Source organism: Elephas maximus, chromosome 15, assembly GCF_024166365.1.
Source record: "Elephas maximus indicus isolate mEleMax1 chromosome 15, mEleMax1 primary haplotype, whole genome shotgun sequence".
In the NCBI taxonomy this organism is placed as follows: domain Eukaryota; kingdom Metazoa; phylum Chordata; class Mammalia; order Proboscidea; family Elephantidae; genus Elephas; species Elephas maximus.
In genome coordinates, this window is record NC_064833.1 from 73,532,453 (window position 1) to 73,557,615 (window position 25,163).

Genomic DNA, 25,163 nt, shown 5'->3' on the forward strand with positions numbered 1-25,163 from the left:
AGTCAAGTTCAATGTGTATACACAGCACAGCTGACATGAAAATTGCATTAGCCCTTTTGGATAATGCCAATAATATTTAATTATTGGGCTAGCAGTTTGATTGACTTAAATAGAAAGGAAATTCTTATTTTGGGAATCTGCTGATTAGATCAAGTAATATTTAAATGTGAACACTGCAGGATATCAGCACTTCAGGAAAGGAGCTTAAACTTAATGCATGCATTTTTCCAATGGGAGTAAGTATAATCAACAACATATTACAGATACATTGTCTAATTTCCCAATAATTTTAAATCCCTGCAATTCTCAGTAATTGTATAAATGTGATTGCTGAGTGATATATATCTGTAGATGGGTGGATTGGAGTAATTCTGATAGAATTTTTAAAAATTAATGAGCAAATATTTTAACTATCTATCTTTTTTCTGGGCCCAATAAGGAACATGGAAAAACCTCAAGAAGCATATAATTGAGATGAGAAGAACAAACACACGAGAAGCAATTGAAGAACAATTGGGGGTTGAGGAAAATGAAGCATAGTAGGTGTGGGCTGGTTGTCAGGGAGACTTCCAGTACGCCTTAGAGCATAGGATCTGCATAGGCAGAGTGGAGGAGAAAGAACATACTAGTCAGCACAGAATGGCCTAAGTCAAGGTACAGATATAACAATGCAAGTGAGGAGAGGCTAGGCTGACCCCAGAAGCTAAGAGAATGACAACAAATGGCAGTGTGGGGCCTCCATGTCATTAGGGATACATTGCTCAACTGTCATTATCAATGTTAAAGGTTTGTAATGAGAGCATAGCATGTCAGCAGTAATACAGTAGATTTAGGTATATACAAACTATTATCATTTCTTTGTATTGGGCTACAAAGGCACTTTTTTATGTTCTCACACCATTTTATTTTTTAATGTTTATTAGGTAATTTTTGACATACAAAAAAGAATATATATAATGTATATTTAAATTACAAAGTTCATCAATAAAATCAACATTCTAAACTCACCACATAATTTAAGAATTAGAGCATTTCCAATAACTTTTGTATACCTGTGTGTTCCTTCCCTTTTCCATCTACCTGTGTCTACCGATCCCCTGACGATAAGCAACATTCTGGGTCTATCATTCCCTCTTTTAAATATACTCTTACTACTTAGGCATGTTTTGCTAAAAAACATATTATTTAGACTTGCTTCTTTTTTGAGCTTTATAACAATGGATTTTTATGACTTGCATTTATTCAGTCAACGATCTATTTTGGAGACTCATTCAGTGGTGAGCTGGAACTTGCTCATATCAATTAGAAGAGCCCATATATCTGAGGTGAGTGAAGTCTGGGTGATCGCTTGAAATCAGCCACAGTGGTGGGTGTATTTACACCATGGAAATCATCAGTCCCTATGAATCAGGGTGTTTGTTTTTCAGAGAACAAATTGTTAGATATTTACCAGCATATTACTGGTTTTATTCATCCTATGAGTGCTGTTGAAATGTGTTCAATTCCCTATGGGGTAACAATTCCTCAATTTATCCATTTTCCTGCCCAGAAATGTACAGAATCTTGCTTATACTAACAACGTTGCCATGAACATAGTTGCTCCTGTTCCCTGGTACACAAGAGTTGCTTCTCTATGATCTTCACTTAGAAGTGGAATTTCTGGGTTTTAGCTTGTATAAATGGTCAACATTTTAAAATAATGGGAAATTGTTTTCCAAAAGTATTTATACCCCACTAGTTTAGTTTAGTTTAGTAGTGTAGTGTAAGAGTTCCCTTTGATCTATGTCTTCACCAGTACTTGATTTTGTCAGCTTTCTTAATTATTGACAAATGGTTGTAAAATAGCATCTCACTATGGTCTTAATTTGCTTTTCTCTAATACTAGTGTAATTAAGCATTTTTCATATGCTCATTGCCCAATTCCTCTCCTGTGAAATACCTATTCATCTCTTTTGCCCATTTTTCTATTGGCTTATTTTTTTCTTTATTATATTGTAGGAGTTCTTTATATATTCTATATATTAATCTTTGGTCAGTGATATATGTTGCTAATATATTCTCATTTTTTTTGTTTCCTCTATTAACTTTTTTGGTATCTTTTGATAATTTTCAATAGCTGAATTTCTCAATTATGTGTTTTATGACTAGGTATTTTTGCACCTTGTTTAAGATGTCCTTCTCTATCCAGAATTAAAGAACTCCTATAGTTTCTCTTCTAATTATCCCAAGTGGATGTGCCAACTACTTCCTGCCACAATACGGACTGATGATGCAGGTGATGTGTTTCAGATGTATTGATCATTTGCTCATTTATTTATTCAGCAAACATTTTATAGTGCTCCTGACATGAACTTCAGGCACCCTGCTAGCACAGTGGTTAAGCACTCAGTTGCTAACCGAAAGGTCAGCAGTTAGACCCACCAGCCATTCTTGTAAGGAAAAGGTGTGGCAGCCTGCTTCCGTAAAGATGACAGCCTTGGGAACCCTAAGGGGCAGCTCTACTTGGGCCTATGGGTTTGTGATGAGTAGGAATCGACTCAACAGCAGCAGATTGGACATGAAATTCGTAAACTAAGAAGCTTGGATTTTGTTAAAATGGGAAATGAAATGAGCAGCCTTATTTTTTACAAGGCTGTTAAATTAGACAGAGAAAGAGGAGAACCACCTGGACTGAGGCAGTGGCAAGGAGGATGACGACGAGACTGGATTGGACAGGAGATTCTGAAGTGACACTGACAGGATTTAACGGCCAATTTAATGTAATGATAAGAGAAAAAAAAAAGTTGCCAGCAAGTTGATTCTGCCTCATGGTGATCCTGTATCAACTCACAGCCACTCCATGTGGTTCACAACAGAATGGCTCTCCAGCGGGTTTTTGATGGCTGTGATTTTTTTAGAAGTAGATCACCAGGGTTTTCTTTTGAGGCACCTCCAGGTAGATTTAAACCACCAACCTTTCAGTTAGTAGCCAAGTGCTTAACTATTTTTACCACCTAGGGATTCCAGGAATGAGAGAGAAGGAGAAGAAGGGAAGACTGAATGGTGTAAGAATGAGAATTAGGATTCAGCAAGATTCGAGATCCAATTTGTGGAGAGCTAGTGGGCCACATGGAGCTCCAAAAACAAGCTGGAATCAGTGACATCATTTTGGGCCTAGCCAACCTATAGTTGATCTGTTCGTACCTTAGGCAGGGGCAGGCAATAAGAGGCTTCTTCTCAGCAACCACTCTTCCTGCTTGCTTTTCTTCTCTGACCTTAACCTCATGATACAGCCCACAAGAGTGCGCTGGGGATGGATATGTGACCAACAGCTATGGTTGATTTGGGACAGCAGAAGACTTTTAGTTCAGTTTTTTGTTGTTGTTGCTGTTTTCATTTAATCTTCAAGTGCCACTAGATCTACAATGAGTATTTTTGGAATTAAAACTTACCCAAAGAATCTGGGATTAGGTCATCTGGAGAATGAAGCATCTGTGATGTTTCTTCTGTCCTTTCTGCCAGGTTCTCTCCTTGAAGCCTAAATAATTAACAACGATCACTGAAACCTCTAATAATGCTGAATTATACAATATGAACAACACAATATTGGTGACGGGACTATGAACTTTTAGACATGATTCTTCAAAGTAGAAATAAAATTTACCAAAGCCATTTTATTATAGTGTTTTTGCTTTTCCAACCTAGAAGAAAAATATTCTATCTTTCCTCCTGCATACATAAAAAGATTGCTCTAGGTAGAATGTGCTTTTCTTCTGACTGGAGAAAGGATTAGAAGCAAATGCCTTTACTGAAACTACAGTGGAGAACTGGGCAGAAGGAAGGCAATGGTCTAACAGCATGCTCACCTAAATTCTAGGTCCAATGGACATGAGATGGTTATCATGATTTCACAGACATTTATCAAACACAATTCTCCAAGTCATAATCATTACTCAGCCAACCCGAGCTTCAGGGCCTCTATGTCAAGATCAATCTCAGCAGTGGAAATGAAGATTCCTACTGTAACTGCCTAGGATTGCCATAAAAACATGTTCTTCAAGAGTGGAAGACTGTGCAAGCAATTTTCAACAATATTGTTGCTGAGCTATTGTGACCTCATCTTTATGATCAGAAAAGTAGACTAGAAATAGCCAATTTAAGTAGTCTGGGTTTGTATTACTCTCTTAAACTACATTATAGAGGGTGGTAGAGCTCAGTGATAAATATTGTGAACTCACCTCCAAGAATAGAAGAATAAGGACAGCTCAGCAAACTTGGAGGATGGTGTATATGTCAAATAGGCCAGAGATTAGAAGTTTCTACCAACGTCCTCTCCTTTTTTCCTGTATTTAGCTAATAGCGAGTACCCTCACAAGAAGCTATTAATATAAGCCTAAAAAATTACATTAAAATTAAGAAAAAATTCAAGTATAATGTATCACTATACCAGGCTCAAAAGATACAATGTCCAACATTTTATATCTTTGGTTTCATATGCCACATTGAAATAATACAGTAAGTTGCATTTGACTTTTGTAAATTCAAGCAGTATATATGCATATCTTTCTCATTATCTCTTGTAAATATTGTAAATTATATTTACATATTTATTCTAACAAATTCTGCATGTCTCTGTATATATTGTATATTGATGTTCACATATTAACTTCTATACACAAAACTGTATTTATTATATTTCATGAGCTCACCAAAAAATATCTCAATAATTTCCTAGTAGTAGTAACACTTTTTGGTCAGATATGCAGGGTTTTATAATTTTAATTATTTTTTTAGAATTTTACTTTAAAGATACACACCACTTTTAAATGAATGAATTATGAACAAACTTCTCAAATCTTCTCTACTATTTCTTTATTGTATTTATTTCCAATAATTAGTAGAACTATTTCAATGATATCAAATACCTAATTTTTTTAGCTCTTTTTCTAGAATGATTTCATCAAAATTATCAGAGAGAAATTATGTAGGTACATGAGATACTGAAAAATGTAGGTAAAAATTATTATTAAAAATTTATAATTAGGTCTAATACTTTTGGGTATTTAACATTAGGTTAAAAACCTAAATGGAAAATAAACCTCCAACAAAGGTAGGAAAAAAAAAAAGTTATGTAATAATCTTTTTGCTCATTGTATGCTTTAATCAATCCAAATACTTATTTGACATTTATTAATATGCTGAAAAATTAGCCAAAGGCAAAGATGCAAAGAAATTATGAATGTCCCTGATTTCACGGAGTTCTCAATTTTGTTGACTTGAGAAAACGAATGGTCATGAAAAACAACCCAATATACTGGGTGGCCTCCCAGATGCCATGAAGCTGGCTCATCTTTGTCCAAACACTACCCTCCAGACATTTTAGGAGTGTGCTGAGTGTGCCTTGACTTGGCACCATTTCCACTGTAGAGCCCTTCACATCCCTGCTATCCTTGAGTGCTCTGCCAATGCTTCCCAAACTGTAATCTGCTCAGCACTACTTCTGTAAGAAGTTAACTGGCACTGTGCAAATAAAGGTTGTGTGGGCAAGCCCGAGAAAGAGTCTTAATAAAGTTAAATCACTTTTTCAAAAATACAGGAGTTTCATTCCTATTCCTACTTCCAAACCTTTCTCATTGCTTTCTCAAATCTCTCTTTCATATTCAACAAACTCCCCTCCACTCTCGGCTCCTAGACAAAATGCTCTTTGTCATACTGAAACCTTGATATCTTTAAAAAGGGTCACTCTAGCTGCTAGGTTGACAATAGGTTGGAGGTGGCAAGCACAAAAGCAGGGAGACTATTTTGAAGGTTATTACTTTAGCCTTGTTGGGAGATGAGTGTTGAGTCCCTGGATGACACAAATGGTTAATATACCCTGATGCTAACCCAAAGGCTGGAGTTTGAGTTCACCAAGAGCACCTTGGAGCCCTGGTGGTGCGGAGGTTAAAAGCTCAACTGCTAACCAAAAAGTCGGCAGTTTGAACCCACCAGCCATCTTTGGAAACCCTATGGGCCAGTTCTACTCTGTCCTACAGGGTAGCTATGAGTCAGAACTGACAGCAATGGGTTTGGTTTTGGGGTTTAGAGGCACCTTGGCACAAAGGCCTGGCAATCTACTGCCAAAAAAATCAGCCCGTTGAAAACTCTATGGAATTGACAGCAACTAGTTAACTGGTTAGTTTGGGACATGTTAAGTTTGAAAGGACTTTTAGACATCTAGGTAGAAATGTAGGGAGGCAGTTTGTTACTCATTTGGAGATGTTGAACAGGCTGTCTGCAGAGACAGTTGTCCTTCCTGGGCTCCGAAATTTCTACAAAGAACAACAGAATATGATATACTACTATTAAACCCAGCTATTTTGAAGGCCACAATACTGTTTCATGTCAAAATGAATAGTATATCCCGATAAATGTAAATTAGATCAGGGAAACCACAAGAAACACTTCTGGTTTTAAGAAATTTTGAACTATTTTCTTCAAAGAGTTAGAAAATTAACTTATCTTTCTTTTCCAAAGTCTGCTTTTAATTCACAAAGCCTCTTTCATAACATCAGTTGTCAAGTTATTTCTAAGTCTTTTTCTAAACATTCATTTTCCATTTTAGGGTTCCAGTACATTTCTCCAAGTTTATTTTTAAGGGAAATTCTAACAACTTATTGTCACTTACTCAATTTTGAAGTCTTAAAAACGTCAAAATTGTCATCAACATCAAAAATTTATTGAGGACCCTTGAAGGCAAAGCCCTCCATTGAGCACCGGAGCCTGTAATGGGGAATAAGTCCCGAGTGTGTTTGCATGGTATTCCCAGTTACTATGCAAGCTGCCCAAAGTCAAAGACCAGGTCTGGTATTCTCCACTTCCTCAGGGCCTCCTGTGTTAATTTACATCTGTACCCCCAGAGTAACAAATAACTATCTAACTTCAATGTCTACCTGAATTCTCTGCATACTTTTAACAGTTCTTTTTCTACCCTAGAAAAAGTCACTGCTGTGCATATCAGGGCTTCATTTGTCTAACATGGATGAAACTTGAAAATGTTATGCTGCACGAAATAAATCAGTCACAAAAGGACAAACACTGTATGATGCCACTTACAAGAAAAATCTAGAACAGGCAAATGTACATAGACCAAAGTGTATTAGTGGTTACCAGGGGTGGGAGGAAGGGAGAAAGAGGGAGTCATTGTTTAGGGAACACTGAGCTTCTGTTAAGACTGATGGAAAATTTTAGAAATGGATAGTGGTGATGGTCGCACAGCATGGTGAATGTAATTAATGTCACGGAATTGTACGTGTAAAAAATGTTGACATGGCAAATGTTTTGTTAGAAAGAAAAAAAAAAAAAGGTTACTGTGACCCTATGAAACTTTGCCCTACCCCCACCCCTACCCTCAGTCTCAGCTCTTTGGAATATTACCTGGAGATTTTTTTTCCCACCCTTTTTTCCAAACCCACTTACTGCATCTGGGTGTCTGCATTCATTACTCCCGGCCGCTCACGTTGGACTCTGTGATGGGATGGTCTTCTTACTTTAATTCTGAATTTGCCCTTTGATACTCTCTCAGATCCCTCCAGCAACATCTCTGTACCCCAGACTCAGATCTACCTCCCAGAACCTCCGCAAACACTACTCTCCCTGGATTTCCTTTTCTTAGGGAATTTCCAACAGTGCCTAGCGTTCCTGTTTCTTATTTTACCATACTCATTTAAAATATTCCCTCTAGGATTCTACCTCTGTAGGCACTGTTCACTCTTGCCGTCTATATAACATGAGGCTAAGTGATAATCCATCAAGATGAAGCACATTTTTCTCAGAGCGGAATGCAGTGGAATAATATTCTTCTTCATCAGAAGATTTTCCTTAAATTTGGCTTATTAAATTCCCTCCCTCATTCACTAGAACCTCTGAGCGTTAATCCCTAAAATATAAAAACTGATGGTGACATGGAGCTAAAAAAACTAAAAACCATCCTCTTCCCTGTTAAATTTCCCTTTTAACTTCGTATCTCCCAACAGCGAGATATGCTAACTATCTCTAACTCTCTAATGAAATTTATGGCGTTCTCACATATACATGATTGCAGACATGTAGCTGCCATAGACGGCCTCTTATCTGGGTTGCTAATTACTCTCTTGGCAGGGACTTGAGAATTATAGAACCAAATCTAAGCAAAGCACACATGGAAAATGGATAGGTTTCGTTATCAAGCTTTTCTGCTTTACCTCAACTCTAATGTAAAAAACATCAACACAAAAGAAGGTGGAGAAGATCTGTTAAAGCAGGATTGATTCTTAGCATACTTTAGAACTCATAAACCGTATCTCTCAAGCAGATAGGTCCAGAATATGGACCACTAACTCACACAGCTTGACCAGGTGACTACATGCATGAAGGACAGCCTTGGGGACATTCCGGCCTTCCTCAAACCTGAGGCAGCCATGAGAAAGAACTAAGTGCAAATCACAAGACTGCTTTGAAGCTAGGGAAACTGCAGGAGAAAGCAGCGAAGCATGGGACATCTGAGCTAGAGGCAGCCCTGTGTGTTGGAATCAGCAAGCTTCCTTCAATGCAAGCTTCCATGCTCATTTTTAACCTGATTTCATCTCTATAAATGACCTGAGGGTGTGCTTTGGATCTGCCATCATCCCTAGAGATGACTCATTATTAAATCTTTTAAATGGAGGAGTCCTTGGGTAGTGCAAATGATTAATGTGCTTGGAAGTTCGAGTCTGCCCAGAGGTGCTCAGAAGAATGGCATGGTGATCTACTTCTAAAAAATAAGCCACTGAAAACCCTGTGAAGCACAGTTCTACTCTGACACACGTGAAGACACCATGAGTTGGGGTCAGTTCCACGGCACCAAACTGAGCTGGACTGATCTAAATGGAAGTAGGTAGTTAAGGTCTTTATTTGACACTGTAGACCAATGGTTCTTGAACTTCAGTGTTGGAATCTCCTCAAGGGCTTGTTAAAACTCAAATGGATGGGCAACAACCGCAGAGTTTCTGATCAGGCAGGTCCAGGATAACCAAAAAACCCACTGCCATCGAGTCGATTCCGGCTCATAGCGACCCTATAGGACAGAGTAGAGCTGCACCATAGAGTTTCCAAGAAGCATCTGGAGGATTTGAACTGCTGACCTCTTGGTCAGTAGCTGTAGCACTTAACCACTATGCCACCAGGGTTCCCAGGTCTGGGATGGAGCCCAAGAATTCATGTTTTGAACAAGTTTCCAGGTGATGTTGATACTGCTGACTGGGATGACTCTCTGTAGTGCCTCCTGTTTACTTTACCCTTATTGAAAGAGATAGACCTTAGCCTCCTTCCTAATGATGGTAATAGTATTATTCCATGCCTGAGGTGCAAAAAGTAGAAAAGACTGTACCAGGTATGTTGGTGCTTTCCTTTCTCTAGCTTGTTAGGTTTTGATTTTTAGCTAAACACTAAATCTTACGCCCAAACGTGTTATATGATTCTCTCTCACTGAGGTTGAAAATTTCAGAGCCCTACTTCGCTGTGCTCAGGACACGCTGCATACTTAGCTTAACCCAGAGAGTTGCTTGGTCAGCAGACATCTAGTTCAGCAGCAGCTGTGAGTAGTCTTTAAAGTGCTGATTTCTAGCAGGTTGAAAAATGGGATTGTGTGGGGAGCCAAAATACCCTTTTGAAAAATTGCCAAAACTTTCATTCCTCCCTCAGCTCATTCCTTCCTTTAATCAGAGGCCCCTCACTCATGGTATTAAAACCCAGGGCTGCCTCACATATGTACATGATAGGAGACCATCCCCTCTTTTGTATACCCCCTTACAAACATCTGCTAGATAGTTGGATTCTTTTATACGTGCCCAATCTCTTTCTTCCTCTCTCTGGAGGGTAAAAGTAAACTTAACACAATCAGACACTCCTCTACACTGTAGCACTTGAAGTGACAGCATACTACCCTGCCTTAGGAATGTGGTTCAAGTTCTTTTCATTGTTTTTTCCATTTCATAGGATTTGGAATAACTGAAATTAGATTGTGATAACTGGTTGAATTAGAAGAAACACTGTAATTCCCAAACTACTAAATAACATTATTTTGAACCAGAGAAAAGTAAGATTTTAGTGAAATCCTATCTGCTCATAGAGGCACTTGACAGAAGGTTGCTAGTGATATATAGTATCACAAACATTCAGAAATTACTAGTAGATAATGGACCCAGGGTAAAGGAATGAACCACGGGCAGCATCAGTGCTCCCTTTCTTGAGAAAGTTATATATAAGATAAGCAATCCCAGCAAACCACACCTAGTTCCATCTAATTAAAAGGAATGGGGAATAGACGTTATGGAAAACCTGAGAAGGTATCTTCAAAAACATGAAACCACCATGTTCTGAGATTGCAACTTAAGGAAGGTAAACTAGCAGGCTACCAAGTCAAACAGAAAGGACATCCCCAATGGGGATCTCTATGACCTGGCTTTCTCTGTAAAAATTTAGGATTCTTGGATATTCATGAGCTCAGGAATCTATACTATCTATATAACTGAAAAAGTTCCCTGAAGAGGTGCAAAGAGAAAGAGTCAAAATGCAGAACTCATTCATAAGGAAGCCATAAAATCAGGGGATGAGTGTCAAGCTTTGAAATCTTTTAAATAATAGAAATTAAGACTAAGTCAAAATAATTCAATGACTGGTCAAAGATCAGAATGTATGTGCTATATACTAGGCAGATAATATATATTAAAAAAAAACGCAATGAGATAATTCAGCAATAACAAACTGGTACAAAATCTGAAAGAAAGAGAGAAAGTTGGGAGGAGTTTAGGCATGCTAATTCCCTTATCTTACAGACGTGAGTAATGCCGCTTCTGATAATTAAACAAATATAAACTTAAGCACGTTCTTAATAGTCTTCACCAGAACTACATATGAAAATAAAACCGGCTATATAGCTTTCAAATTATGAGAAAAGAAATATAGCAAAGGAAAGAAAATATCAAGGAATAATAAAGTTCTAAGTGGGGACAATGGTGGTTTAGTGGTAGTAGTCTCACCTTCCATAAGGGTGACCGGGTTTAATTCCCATCCAATGTGTTTCACATACAGCTGCCACCTGTCTGTCAGTGAAGGCTTGCATGTCGCCATGATGCTAAACAGGTTTCAGCAAAGCTTCCAGGCTAAGATGGACTAGGAAAAAAGGCCTGGCAATCTACTTCTGAAAATCTGCCAAGGAAAACCCTATGGATCACATGGTCTTATCCACAAGCAATCATGTGATAGTGCAGGATAGGACTGCGTGGGTCAGGGGCCAACTCAACAGCAGCTAACAACAACAATGTGCCAAAAAAAACATAAAATGACTAACAAATTACAAAATGTACCTGGAATAAAATAAATGAGATACCATACTTTTATGCAAATAATGTCTGCTTTATGTTTGCCAACCACACCCTCTCCCAGGTATTTTCATAAGCACCTTGTGCTAATATTTTTGCAGCTGGCAAACAAATGTACAGCGTGCGAGTTATTTGCATGTAATTACGGTAACCCGTTTACATAAGAACTACTATGGATCAAAAATCTACATACAAACTAAAGGAAAAAACTAATACAGAGTTAACAGTCAAAGGATGGAGACAAATAAGTCATGCAAACACAAAAAATTAGCCTTGGCTTTAATACTAATAATAGAAAAGCAGAATTCAAGAAAAAAAGCATTGAACAAGGTGGAGGGAGTCTCTATTCATTGATGAAGAGTACAACCAACTGTGGCTTGGACCTTCCTTCCCTCCATCTTTACCTAGTCATTTCCATCTAGCTTCCATTTTTTCACTTCCTTATCATTTCATTTGTGGACGAGGTCAGCACATTATCACAATTACATAATTGGGGGAGGCAGGAATGGTAATAGTTTTTTGCTTTTTTTCTTTTTTTGTCTATTCCTCCTCCATTAGAATGCAATCTTGAAAAGGGCACAATTGTACATATCTTATCTGTGACTGGCTCTAACTACTCTATAGTTTGAATTAATTATTCAGTTAGTTAATTGTTGTGGATTTTTATTAGGTGAATTATATACTGCTAAAACAAAAAGCAAGTCTATGATAAATAAGGAAACTTGAAAAAAAAATGAGGTAGAATTTTTTCATCTAGCAAATTTGTAAAGTTTTTGTAATAATGATTTTGGAGAAAAATGAGCCCTATGAAATTATATGGACCACATTCCAAGAGAGTATTTTTTTTTTAATTTTTATTGTAGTAAAATATATATAACTACATACAATATAGAATTTGCCTATTTAACCATTTTTAAGTGTATGATTCAGTGGCATTAATTACATTCACAATCTTATGCAACCATAACCATCATCTATTTCCAAAACTTTTTCATTACCCTAAACAGAAACTCTGCACCCATTGAGCAATAACTTCCCATCCCCCTTTCCCTTCAGTCCCTGGAGCACTAATTTACTTTCTATTCCTACGCATCTGCCATCCTACATATCTTGTATACTGTAATTTTACTCAAATAACACGCACTTTCCAGTTTGCTTGCCAACGACATGCTTCGCCCTTGAGGGTTTTTTTTTACATGTTGCTGTAAAAAAATCAGCATAGTATGCTTACAAAAATACAATGGGGGGAGGAAGGAGGGTATGGTTTGGCAAACGAATGTGGAAGATTTGTGTTATTTGTGTAAAAATACTGTAAGTGGGGTCATATAATCTCTGTACTTTTGCAACTGACGTATTTCACTCAGGGGTAATGTTTCCAAGGTTCTTCTGTGCTGCAGCATGTATCAGGAGTTCATTTCTCTGTATGGTTGAGTAATACTCCATTGTATGACTATATCACATTTTTTGATGGACATTCATCTTTTGATGGATACTTGGGTTCTTACTACCTTTTGGTCATTGTGATTAATGCTGCAATGTACATTGGTATATAAGTATGTGTTTGAGTTCCTGCTGTCAATTCTTTGGGGTATATACCTAGGAGTGGAATTGCTGGGTCATATGGTGATTCTGTTTAACTTTTAAGGAACCACCAAACTGTTTCCACAGCAGCTGAACCATTTTAAATTCCCAGAAAGAATGCACAAGAGTTCCAATTTCTCCACATCCTTGCCAAGCAAGACTTGTAATTTTCCAAATTTTTGGATAATAGCCTGAGGGTAATATGGTTATAACTATAGTTGTAAATTTATGTAAATAGATGTAGACTCATTAGGTTTTAAATGTTTTTTGAGTCATCAATTTCTTTTTAGGAATTCATCTTAAGAAGATAAAAGAATAGCAAACAAAGAACAATATACATTACTTTGCTGTTCAAGAAACAAGCTATGCATACTAAGGGATTGGTTAAGAAGTAATTTAAAAAAATGCAGATAAATATCCCTTCATGTGCCAGGTGAACCACAACAAATTAAATAAAAAACAAGTGGCAAAAACATATGTAGTAAGTTCTCAGTTTTGTAAAACAATATAGATAGATACCCAGTGCCGTCAAGTCAATTCTGACTAGAAAAAAAGTACAAAAGAATTTAACTGGACTTTTAGTGCAAAGTATATTGTCTAAACTCATGAAAAGTATAATTTTGAGCTCAGAACACATAGCAGCAACATTACCAGGAAATTTGTACCTATTTTCCAAATGAACAGTTCCATGTAATGCTCCCCACATCACAACAGGCTAGAATAACCTGTACGAAACATAAATATACAAACATAATTTGGTCTCCCTTTCCCCAGTGCTTTTATGTAACACTGATTGACGTACGTTGTTAATCGAATAATCTTACTTAGCACTACTCTCAAGCTTGAAAGATTCTGTAGACTTTAAGTTTTTTGTGGGGCAAAAGGCTTGACTTCTTTGTGTTTAACATGACCTTGTATAGCCAAAAAAAAACCCAAAAAACCCAAGCCTGCTGCCGTCGAGTTGATTGCGACTTATAGCAACACTATAGGACAGAGTAGAACTGCCCCATAGAGTTTCCAAGGAGCGTCTGGTGGATTCGAACTGCTGACCTTTTGGTTAGCAGCCGTGGCACTTAACCATTATGCCACCGGGGTTTCCTGACCCTGTACAGTAAAGCCAAAATTGTGTAATAAATAGTTTTTAATTGATTCAATTTTAAATTGCCTTATTTATTAGTATTTGGACAGCATACTAAAATTTTTGATAAGCAAGATGATGATCTCAGAAAGAAAAAAAAAAAAAGGCCGGTTTCAAAGATATTAAGTATGTGGAGTCCTTTAGGAAGTTAAAATAGAAAAGGTAGAGACCTTTTTGATATTTCAAGGCATAAGTTATTCTTTCACATGTTTCTTTCATTCTTCTGACTGACTTTTTAGGACATATTTTAATTGTTACAGAATTTCTCAATTTAAGTGAGAAAATAGATTACTAAATTTAAAATCCTGAAGAAAATTAATGAAAGACAAGCTCCAATGACCTCTCCTCAAAGCACAGACTTACAGAAACATAATGCATGATGACACTGATATCAAAACTATTTGCTTTATTTTTGAGCTTTAACTTTGGAAGAAGAAATAAATATACACTCTGAGAATTCTGGTTCTTAGTCTGATGTTACAAGAAAATTCAAAATTCAATGACAGTTGTTTTACTAGTAATAACATCTTCAGTCGGGTTTTATTTAAAAAATATTTCTTTTATACCAATGAGACTAATTATCTGGTTGCTAATTATGGAGAAATTTAAAGAAGGTGGGATAGAGATAAAATAAATAAAATTGTATGTTTGAGATAATTTATGCAGGCCATTTAGGAACTGTGAACCCATTGTAATGAGTTCAATTACCATAACAAGTAATTAAAACAAATTGCAATTTCAATTTTATTACAAAATGTACAGGGAGGTTTGCAAAGCAAACTGTCTCTGTTAATTCCAACTCATCACGACCCTATAGTACAGAGTAGAACTGCCCCACAAGGTTTCTAAGGAGCTGGCTGGTGGATTTGAACTACTGACCTTTTAGTTAGCAGCTCAAGCTCTTAACCATTGTGCCACCAGGGATCCTTTGCAAAGCAAGTGGATAAGTAAGAAAGTTCTAGATGTGAATAAAAGAGTGAAATATATTTTTTTCACAATTTTGTTCCTATTTTTCACATATCTCTTTTATGCCAGAAGGAAAATGAAAATGGAAAAAAAAAATTGCTGAAATCAGTTTTTCCATATTATAACAAAATAAAATCCAATAATGCTATTAATTACTATTCCTTAGTTTTTAAACAAGAATAAATATTAGAACATTTTCAAAAATGATTACTTTTATGTCATGATTGATATTCTTGACACACACACATAAGACTGAAGAGCTCACACTTTTCCATCATCGCAATTCCTATGATTATTGTCTTCGTAAAAATAGCATACAAACCAAAAATTTTCCCTGACTAACTTCAGCCTTTTCCAAATCACTTGAGTAACATGTTTTATTATGTGTCATTCTGTTAAACACCTTGTTTTAATAATATTCTCAAAAGAAAAAGCCAAATGTACTTAAGGCCTATTGGTTTATTTCCAAGATTTCTGAAAACACCTGTTTTCCTGGATAATTAATTGGCTTATGCACCAATTGCCCTCCTATCTCTAAAAGTATAGAAAACACTCTGTAAAATTTTAAATCAGAGATGCTTAGAGGAAATGCCTTATCAAAATTGGGTATTCAGGGGCATCTAAGTAGTGAATCAGTAGACGTTTGGATCTCTTGCTTGTATTAAGTGAGGTTATTCATTTGAACAACAATAGCAGCTGCTGCATTGCAGGATCCTCCAGTAGCCCAATGGTACCCTTCCCCTATTTGCACCGGCTTCTTAACTTATTATTTAAAGTCATCCAAAACAGCATGAGAGCTGCTAACATTTTCAGTGCTTACTTTGTGCCAGAGAGTGGAGAATTAAACAACCTGCCAAAGGATCCTCAGCTAATAAGTGGCGGAACTGGGACACTGTCAGACACTGAATCTCAAACTCTCAACCATTATGCTATTCTTGTTTTCAAGGCTAAACTGTTGAGATGGAAACATCATTTTATGTGATCAGTTATCAAATCATAACAATTCAATCTGAAAATAAACTGTAGTTATCAAATCAGTGCCTGTGCACTCATTTTTAATCCTCTGCATACTTAAGTTTTCTATTGTAAGATACTGTTTATCCTTTTCCTACTCCAGGAAATTCTCTTCTTATTCTTTCTGGTACTCCTCTCCATTTACAACATGCTTTCTCATTTAGTAACTCACTTAATCTTCACTCTATTAGCTAAAGAAATTGAGATTAAGAGAGGCCAAGGAACTTGCCCACTGAGACATATATAAACCAATTGCTGTCGAGTGGATCATAACACAGGGTGACCCCACGTGTGTCCGAGTAGAACTGTGCTCCATGTGGTTTTCAATGGCTACTTTTTTGGACTAAGAAGAAGGCCATGACAGTCTATTTCTGAAAAATTTGGGCAACGAAAACTTCTGAGTAGTAGCAGAACATTATCTGATGTGGTGCCGGAAGATGAGACCCTCAAGCTGGAAGGCATTCAAGATACCACTTGGGAAGAGTTGCCTCCTCAAAGTAGAGTCAACTTTAATAACATGGATGGAGTAAAGCTATCAGGACCCTATTTGCTGATGTGGCACAATTCAAAATGAGAAGAAACACTTGCAAACATCCATTAATAATCAGAATGTAGAATGTATGAAGTATGAATCTAGGAAAACTAGAAGTCATCAAAAATGAAATGGAATGCATAAAGCATTCCTAGGCATTAGTGAGCTGAAATGGACTGGTGCTGGCCATTTTGGATCAGACAATCATCTGTCTACTGTGCCAGGAATGACAAATTAAAGCAAAATGGCATTGCATTCATTGTCAAAAAGAATATTTCAAGATGTAACCTGAAGTACACTGCTGTCAGTGATAGGATAATATCCATACACCTATAAGGAAGACTAGTTAATATAACTATTAACCAAATTTACCCACCAACCACTAACACCAAAGATGAGGAAACTGAAGATTTTTACAACTTCTGCATACTGGAATTGATCAAACATGAAATCAAGATGCATTGATAATTACTGGTGATTGGAATACAAAAGTTAGAAACAAAGAAGAAAGGTCTGTAGTTGGAAAACATGGCCTTGTCATTGGAAAAAATAATGCTGGAGATTGCATGATAGAGTTTTGCAAGACCAATGACTTATTCATTGCAAATACCTTTTAGCAACAATATAAATGGTGACTACAGATGCGGACCTCACCAGATGGAACATACAGGAATTAAATCGACTACATCTGTGGAAAGAGACTACAGAAAAGCTCAATATCATCAGTCAGAACAAGGCCAAGGGACCAAGTGCAGAACAGGATATCAATTGCTCATAAGCAAGTTCAAGCTGAAGCTGATTAAAAAAAAAAAAAAAAAGTCCAAGAGAACTAAAATACGGCCTTGAGTATATCCTACCTGAATTTGGAGACCATCTCAAGAGCAGATTTGATGCATTCAACACTAATGATAAAAGACCACAAGAGTTGAGGGATGACATCAAGGACAACACACATGAAGAAAACAAGCGGTCATTAAAAAGACAGGAAAGAAAGAAAAGGCAAAATGGATATCAGAAGAGACTCTAAAAATTGCTTTTGAACATAGAGCAGCTAAAGCGAATAGAAGAAATGCTGAAGTAAAAGAGCTGAACAGAAGATTTCAAAGGGGAGCTAAAGAAGACAAAATATCATAATGAAATGTGCAAAGACCTGGAGTAAGAAAACCAAGAGGGAAAAACATGTTTGGGATTCTCGAGCTGAAAGAACTAAAGAAAAAATTCAAGCCTCAAGTTGCAATTTTGAAGGATTCTATGGGCAAAATATTCAACAACGAAGGAATCATCAAAAGATGATGGGAGGAATACAGAGAGTCATGATACCAAAATGAATTGGTCGGCGTTCAACCATTTCAGGAGGTAACGTGATCAAGAGCCAATGATATTGAAGGAAGAAGTCTATGCTGCATTGAAGACATTAACAAAAAATAAGGCTTCAGGAACTGCCAGAATACTAATTGAGATGTTTCAATGAAAGGATGCAGTGCTGGAGGTGCTCACTCATCTATGCCAAGAAATCTGGAAGACCACTAGACTAGTTAACCAACTGGAAGAGATCCATATTTATGCCCCTTCCAAAGACAGGTGATCCAACAGAATGCAGAAATTATTGTTCAATGTCATTAACATCACATGCAGGTAAAATTTTGCTGAAGATAATTCAAAAATGGTTGCAGCAGTACATTGACAGGGAGCTGGCAGAAGTTCTGGCAGAATTCAAAAAAGGACATGGAATGTGGGATGCGATTGCTGATGTCAGATGGATCTTAGCTAAAAGCAGAGAATACCTGAAAGATGTTCACCTGTGTTTTATTTACTATGCAAAGGCATTTGACTGTGTGCTTCATAACAAGTTAAGGATAATGTTACAAAAAAAAGACAATTACAGAACACTTAAGTGTGCTCATGTGGAACTGTACATAGACCAAGAGGCAGTCATTTGAACAGAACAAGGGAACATGGAGTGTTTTAAAATCAGGAAAGGTGTGCATTAGGGTTGTATCCTTTCACCGTACTTATTCAATCTGTAAACTGAGCAAATAATCCGAGAAGCTGGCCTATATTAAGAAGAAGGCTGCATCAGTACTGGAGGAAGACTCATTAACAACCTTCTTTATGCAGATGACACAACCTCGCTTGCTGAAAGCAAAGAGGACTTGACACATTTACTGATAAAGATCAAAGACGACAGCCTTCAGTATGGATTACACCTCAACATAAAGAAAACAAAAATCCTCATAACTGGACCAATAAGTTACATTATGATAAATGGAGGCTATATTGAAATTGTCTAGGGCTTCATTTTACTTAGATCCATAATCATCACCCATGAAAGCAGCAGTCAAAAAATCAAATGACTTATTGCATTGGGCGAATCTGCTGCAAAAGATCTCCTTGAAGTGTTGAAAAGCAAAGATGCTCCCTTGAAGACTAAGGTGTGCCTGACCCAAGCCATGCTATTTTCAATTGCTTCATATGCATGGGAAAGCTGGACAGCAAATAAGGAAGACCAAAGAAGAATTGACGGCCTTTGAATTACGATGTTGACAAAGAATATACCATGGACTGCCAGAAGAACGAACAAGTCTGTCTTGGAAGAAGTACAGCCTGAGAGCTCCTTGGAAGGGGGGATGGTGAGACTTCGTCTCACGTACTTTGGACATGTTATCAAGAGGGACCAGTCCCTGGAGAAGGATATCATGCTTGGTAAATGCGAGGGTAAGCAAAAAAATTGGAAGACCCTCAATGAAATGAATTGACAACACTGGCTGCAACAATGGGTTCAAAGAGAGCAACGATTGTGAGGATGGCGCAGAACCAGGCAGTGTTTCGTTCTGTTGTACACAGGGTTGCTGTGTGTTGGAACTGATTGGACAGCACCTAACAACAACGATAATTTCTTGGAAGTAGATTGCCAGGTCTTTTTTACAGAGTGCCTCTGGGTGGACTTGAAACTCCAACTTTTCAGTTAGCAGCCAAGCATCTTAACTGTTTGCATCACTCAGGGACTCCATGACATACATAGTAATCAGTAAATCAGAATGCAAACATATATATATATTTTTTCTTTCCTTTAAACCAAACCAAAAACCAAACCGATTGCCGTCAAATTGATTCTGACTCATAGTGACCCTACAGGACAGAGTAGAACTGCCCCATAGGGTTTCCAAGGAGCGGCTGGTGCATTCAAACTGTCGACCTTTAGGTTAGCAGCCTGAGCTCTTAACCACTTTAGGTCCATCAAATTATTCTATCACATATCCTCTGCTGGTGCCTACCAACAAGAGTCTCCCAGGTATTGACTCTTAGTCACTTTCTACAAAGATCACCCATGTCCCCACAGCTCACGGCTTTCCCTTACAGACTGATGCTTCTTCAAAACAGCAGGTACTTGATCACTAAGTTACCTAGCAAGAGTCCTTAATTAAGAATTTATAAAACTCACAGATTTTTTTGAAATATCTGGCCAGGGATACTGTTTTTTTTTTTTTTTAATTTTTATTGTGCTTTCAGTGAAAGTTTACAAATCAAATCAGTCTCTCACATATAAACTTATATACACCTTACTACATACTTACTCCCACTTACTCTCCCCCTAATGAGTCAGCCCGCTCCCTCCTTCCAGTCTCTCCTTTCGTGACCGTTTTGCCAGTTTCTATCCCCCTTTACCCTCCCATCTCCCCTCCAGACAGGAGATGGCAACATAGTCTCAACTGTCCACCTGACGCAAGTAGCTCACTCCTCATCAGCACCAGGGATACTTTTGATGTGCTTTTTAAAGCAATTTCCAAATCTACATATCAATGAACATATTTGTTTCAATATTATACATAAAGCCCCTTGAATTGATCAGTTTGGCACAATTCCTTCTCTGAAAAGTTTAAGTGAATTTTCAGTTTTAGTACTTTGCAGACATGATTATTGAGTCTTTAGGTGTTCAGTAAATGTTAATTTTGGCTCTAAATTTATACCTATTTTATCTCCCTTTCCCCATTATTTTTTCTGATCATTTACTTTTGAGAACTTACATGCCTTTTTTTTATGCCTCTGAACACCATGGTCAACTCTGATGAAAAAGGTAATGAAGAATAGCTCAGGTTATCAAAAAGAATAAATGTTAGAAAGACAGGAAATTTTGGTATAGCAATAGGCTTGAATGTTAAACATACATTGAATTCACCCTTGGGTTCTCTCACCACTTCCATTATTCTGGATTGTTTTATACTTCCAGGAAAGTGTTTACTAAATTGCTTATGCAATGTCTTATTTTGGAAGTGTTATAATGATAAAACAACTGGCACAAATTTCTTATTTTCTTGAGATTTACTAAAACGGGATATTTCAATTTTGTATAATTATTTATATTCTCGTTTGGCATATTAATATAATTAGTATAATTTAATTATTAATATTGTCTATTAATATAATATAATTAATACAATATATAATTATAAAGAATAAACCATAGTAAATAGAGTCAGAGTACTTATTCTAAATTCTTATTTCACTACATTCAACACTAATACTGTTTCCTATTATTATACAAGATTTACAATGTCTTTTCTTACAACTATCTACAAAGTTCCTTTTTCTAAAATTTTTCTAGAAAGTTACACAAAATTAAACTTAGAAGTGCATTTTAAAGAAATGAACTTGATTCTTATTACTGCTGGTTGTAGAACATTAAAGGTTAAATATTAGGCTAATTTTAATTTACTCTCAGAAATGACACATAATGTCAGAGATTAAAGTTAGGCAATTAATCAATCAGAATCATTGTTATATGCTCCTAAGCCATACTCAGGCAGGTTTAGAAAGATGTAACGGTAATTAATGACTTTGGAGAATGGAGAACTGCTAGCTACTTAAATGTCTCTTATTCGGAGGAATATGTTCTCCTACATAAGTTATGAATATTCCTTACAAATAGAATTTTTTATAATCCTAATATCTACCCAACAGAGCCCTGATGGAGCTGAGGTTAAGAGCCTGGTTGCTAACCAAAATGTCAGCAGTTCAAATCCACCAGCTGCTCCTTAGAAACACTATGGGGCAGTTCTGTTTTGTCCCATAGGATTGGTCTGAGTCAGAATCGATTCAGTGGCAACTGGTTTAATATCCACCCAAACCAGCTCTTAAAACCTGGTACTTAGATTAGGTTAAACATTTTCTTTCTGTGATATGGAGCTAACATATATATATATATATATATATATATATATGTATGTATGTATAGTATTTGGGTCCTCTCCAGTTTTCTTTAATTTCTGGACTGGGGTCTTGTGAGTTATTTTTGCCAACAGTGACACACATTGGGTCTCAGAAGAAAGTCCCATCACACCTTTTCTAATAAGCTCATTGAACATTTTAAAAGAAACAGGGTTCAGTTTGTCACATGGGACTTCATTCAGATGGTGAAAGAAAAGGGAAGTGGAACAAATGAAATAAAGAAGATGAAAGAAGCAGAAAGGGAAATAAGCAAACTTAGCCTCCTTTGGATGTTACACATAATGCTTTGTATTTTTATAGGATTTTCTTTTTAAAGGTCAATTTAAAAATATTAGCTAATCTTCAAAACAGTTGAGAAGGTAAGCTCAGTGCAGTTCCTCGTTTGCCTTTACCTTCTGAGAGTCACACTTGATGAAGGTCACAGTCAGCTGGATGTTTACTTGTACAATGGGGTCTGCCATCTTCTAATTCTTATGATCATGTTCATAATAATAAAAAAAAAATTTCCCCAAAACCAGGTATCAAAAATAGTAAGTGTAATATCTTTTTCATTGTTGTCTAGCTATCACCTATTTTTTTTTTAATAATTTTTGGAATGACTATGTATAATAAGACTGATTTTCAATATAATAAATATTTGAAAGCTGTGGGTATATATTTTCTCTCTAAAACTTAAAGCCAGGGGTATAGTGAGGGTAAAGAGCGCCTAGAAGCATTCTCTAAGCTGCACCCTCCACTCCCAATTTCAACATGAATAGACGTTGGTAGCAGAGATGTGTCAGCAGAAACGCCTTCTCCCCTCTTATCCAGCTGCCTCAGCCGGGTGTCTTTCATATTTGTGGCTCCTTGGGCTGTCATTCCACGCCTCGTTTGGTGCCCCATTGGTCCTGCCCCAGGGGCAAGTGTCCCTTTTGCTCTACCTCTCACTACACCTTTGCTTAGCTGCTTAGACCTCTTTCCAGAGAGATTTATTTCTAGCCATATTTTAAATTTGTATACATCACAGTTTTTTTTTTTTATTTGTTTGTTTACTTTCTGTTTGGTATCAAGAGGAACAAACCAAAACCAAAACCAGTGCTGTTGAGTGGATTCTGACTCATAGCAACCCTACAGGACAGAGCAGAACTGCCCCACAGAGTTTCCAAGGAACACCTGGCAGATTCGAACTGCCGACCCTTTGGTTAGCAGCCTTAGCACTTAACCACTATGCCACCATGGTATCAAGAGGGGCAAAGCAAAATAGGCTTTCGGCCCCCCACCAACTCCTTGATATCACGCCCTAAGCAGCTGAGAAATAGGTAGCTGCGAGAAACGGATCAATACTTCCTGCTAGGTCCAGGTGAGGTCTTTGTTCCTGTTCACATGAATCAGTTTTAAGCTCCTTACCACCTAAAGGAATTTAACTACTACTCATTTCTAAAACTTTAACAGTGAGCAGGACTGATTCTTTCAAATTGATCCTAAGGTGTAAGTTTGTCTGAATCTTAGATCATTTTAAACAAAATCTGAGTTCCCAAAGGAATTTCCAAAATGATTTATGTGAAGTTATTTGATATCAATCAACTAAACAAGGCTGTGCAGTACAGGGGTCTGAGGGTCCAAAGCCCTTCTTGTTCTCACTATTCCCACGCACACACACACAAACCCACTGCCATCCAGTTGGCACTATAGGACACGGTAGAACTACCCCATAGGGTTTCCAAGGCTATAAATCATTAAGGAAGCAGACTGCCACACCTTTCTCCCATGGAGCGGCTGGTGGGTTTGAACTGCTTACGTTTTGGTTAGCAGCCTAGCACCTTAACCACTGTGTCACCAGGGCTCCTTCACTATTCCCAAATCCAACTATCATCATCTAATTTATTTCTATTCAATACAATTATACTAAAAAAGCTTTCTTGGGTCTAAAATTGTGTTAAATTTCAGTAGTCACACTTGGCAGTCTGCCTTGCTGGCACTTAGCTACAATAAGCCTGTAAGATGTAAGACTCTACAGTGTCTTTCCAAGTACAGTTGCACAAAACATTTTTTTCAACCTGTAAAGCTAAATGGAAATGTGGTGGTTTGCTCTTAATCAGGAAAAAGAAAGTGAGATTTTAAAAAAGACTTTCTTTTCTGCCATCAGCCAGAGAAAGCTCTCTGCTTTTAAGGACTCATGTGACTTGATCAGGCCCATCACGACCATCTTCTGACCTGAAGGCCAGCTGGGCCATATAACATGCCATATATTTGGAGCCATTTCAGAAATTTTGCCTACCACAGTCAGCTTCTCCAATCTCTTACTACACAGAAACTCTTTGCTAGTTATTTTGTATGTGCTGTAATACTTCAAGCAATACAGCATTCACCCTTCCTCAGAGACAGTTCTTCCAGTTTTTTTTTTTGCCACTCCTGCTGTCCCACTATTCTCTCTTAAAAAAAAAAAAAATTTAGTTTAGTGCCAATACTGCTTTTGGAGCAACAAAAATAAGTATATTTTTTCTTCCATGGGGCTGCCCTTCAAATATGCTTAGCTCCATTTATTCTTCTCCAACATAAACTCTCTAAATTCTCCTATTTTCTTGAACCATTGAACTAAGGAAATTTTTGCATTTTCCCTTCTGGTGGATTATTAGATACTTAGATCCAAAGTTAATTTTCAATGGAGGGTCAATAAAAAGTATAATAATGCACATTTAAGACTAAATATAGTAGTTATGTATTGATACTTATAGAAAAGGGGAAAGTTTTGTTTTTTTAATAAATTAATACTTTATTTTTAAAGGATTTTCCTTTTTTATTTATTAACTATTATTTTTTAGAATATCTGAATTGACAATGACTGTTGCTATTATATTTCTAAATTGCTAGATATCTCCCACCTAAAACTTTCTGCTTTTCATTGCTAGATGTCTCAGAGGAGCATTTAATTTTCTCCTCTGACTAAAGCTGTCAGACAGTGATTCACTTTCATATTTTTATGAAGTCTCTTTCAAAGTGTCTGAACAGCTGTGACTAAGAATTCATTTTAAGTAAAACATTTACCTTTGACAGAGTTATTTTCAGTCACCTGACTAACCTTCTAATGACTAGAACATTGGCTTAAATATAAGCAACCATTCACCTGTTAAGATAATTGACTAAAATATTGGTGTAAAGCGCTTAGCACTTAAATAACAATAAAAATGAGTTAAAGTGGACCTAGAATGCTAAATATTTGGTCAGGTTTTGAATCACATCTACTGAGATGTTTGTAGCACCTAGCCCATGAGCCTACAGCCTAGATGAGGACTTATTTTTCCTTTTGTCCTGAGTTAGGTACCATGGTTCCTTGCACAAGGTAGGCTTTCAAAAAGTATTGATTTTTAAT

At 36.9% G+C, this 25,163-nt stretch overlaps 1 protein-coding gene across 1 annotated transcript in view; it reads right to left on the reverse strand.

Annotated features, from left to right (window-relative positions):
- Positions 1-25,163, reverse strand: part of C15H8orf34 (chromosome 15 C8orf34 homolog) — a 520,738-nt gene that overhangs the window by 108,420 nt on the left and 387,155 nt on the right. The window contains 1 exon segment of the mRNA XM_049853855.1: positions 3,432-3,517. Within this exon segment, the coding sequence (XP_049709812.1) occupies positions 3,432-3,517 (86 nt within the window).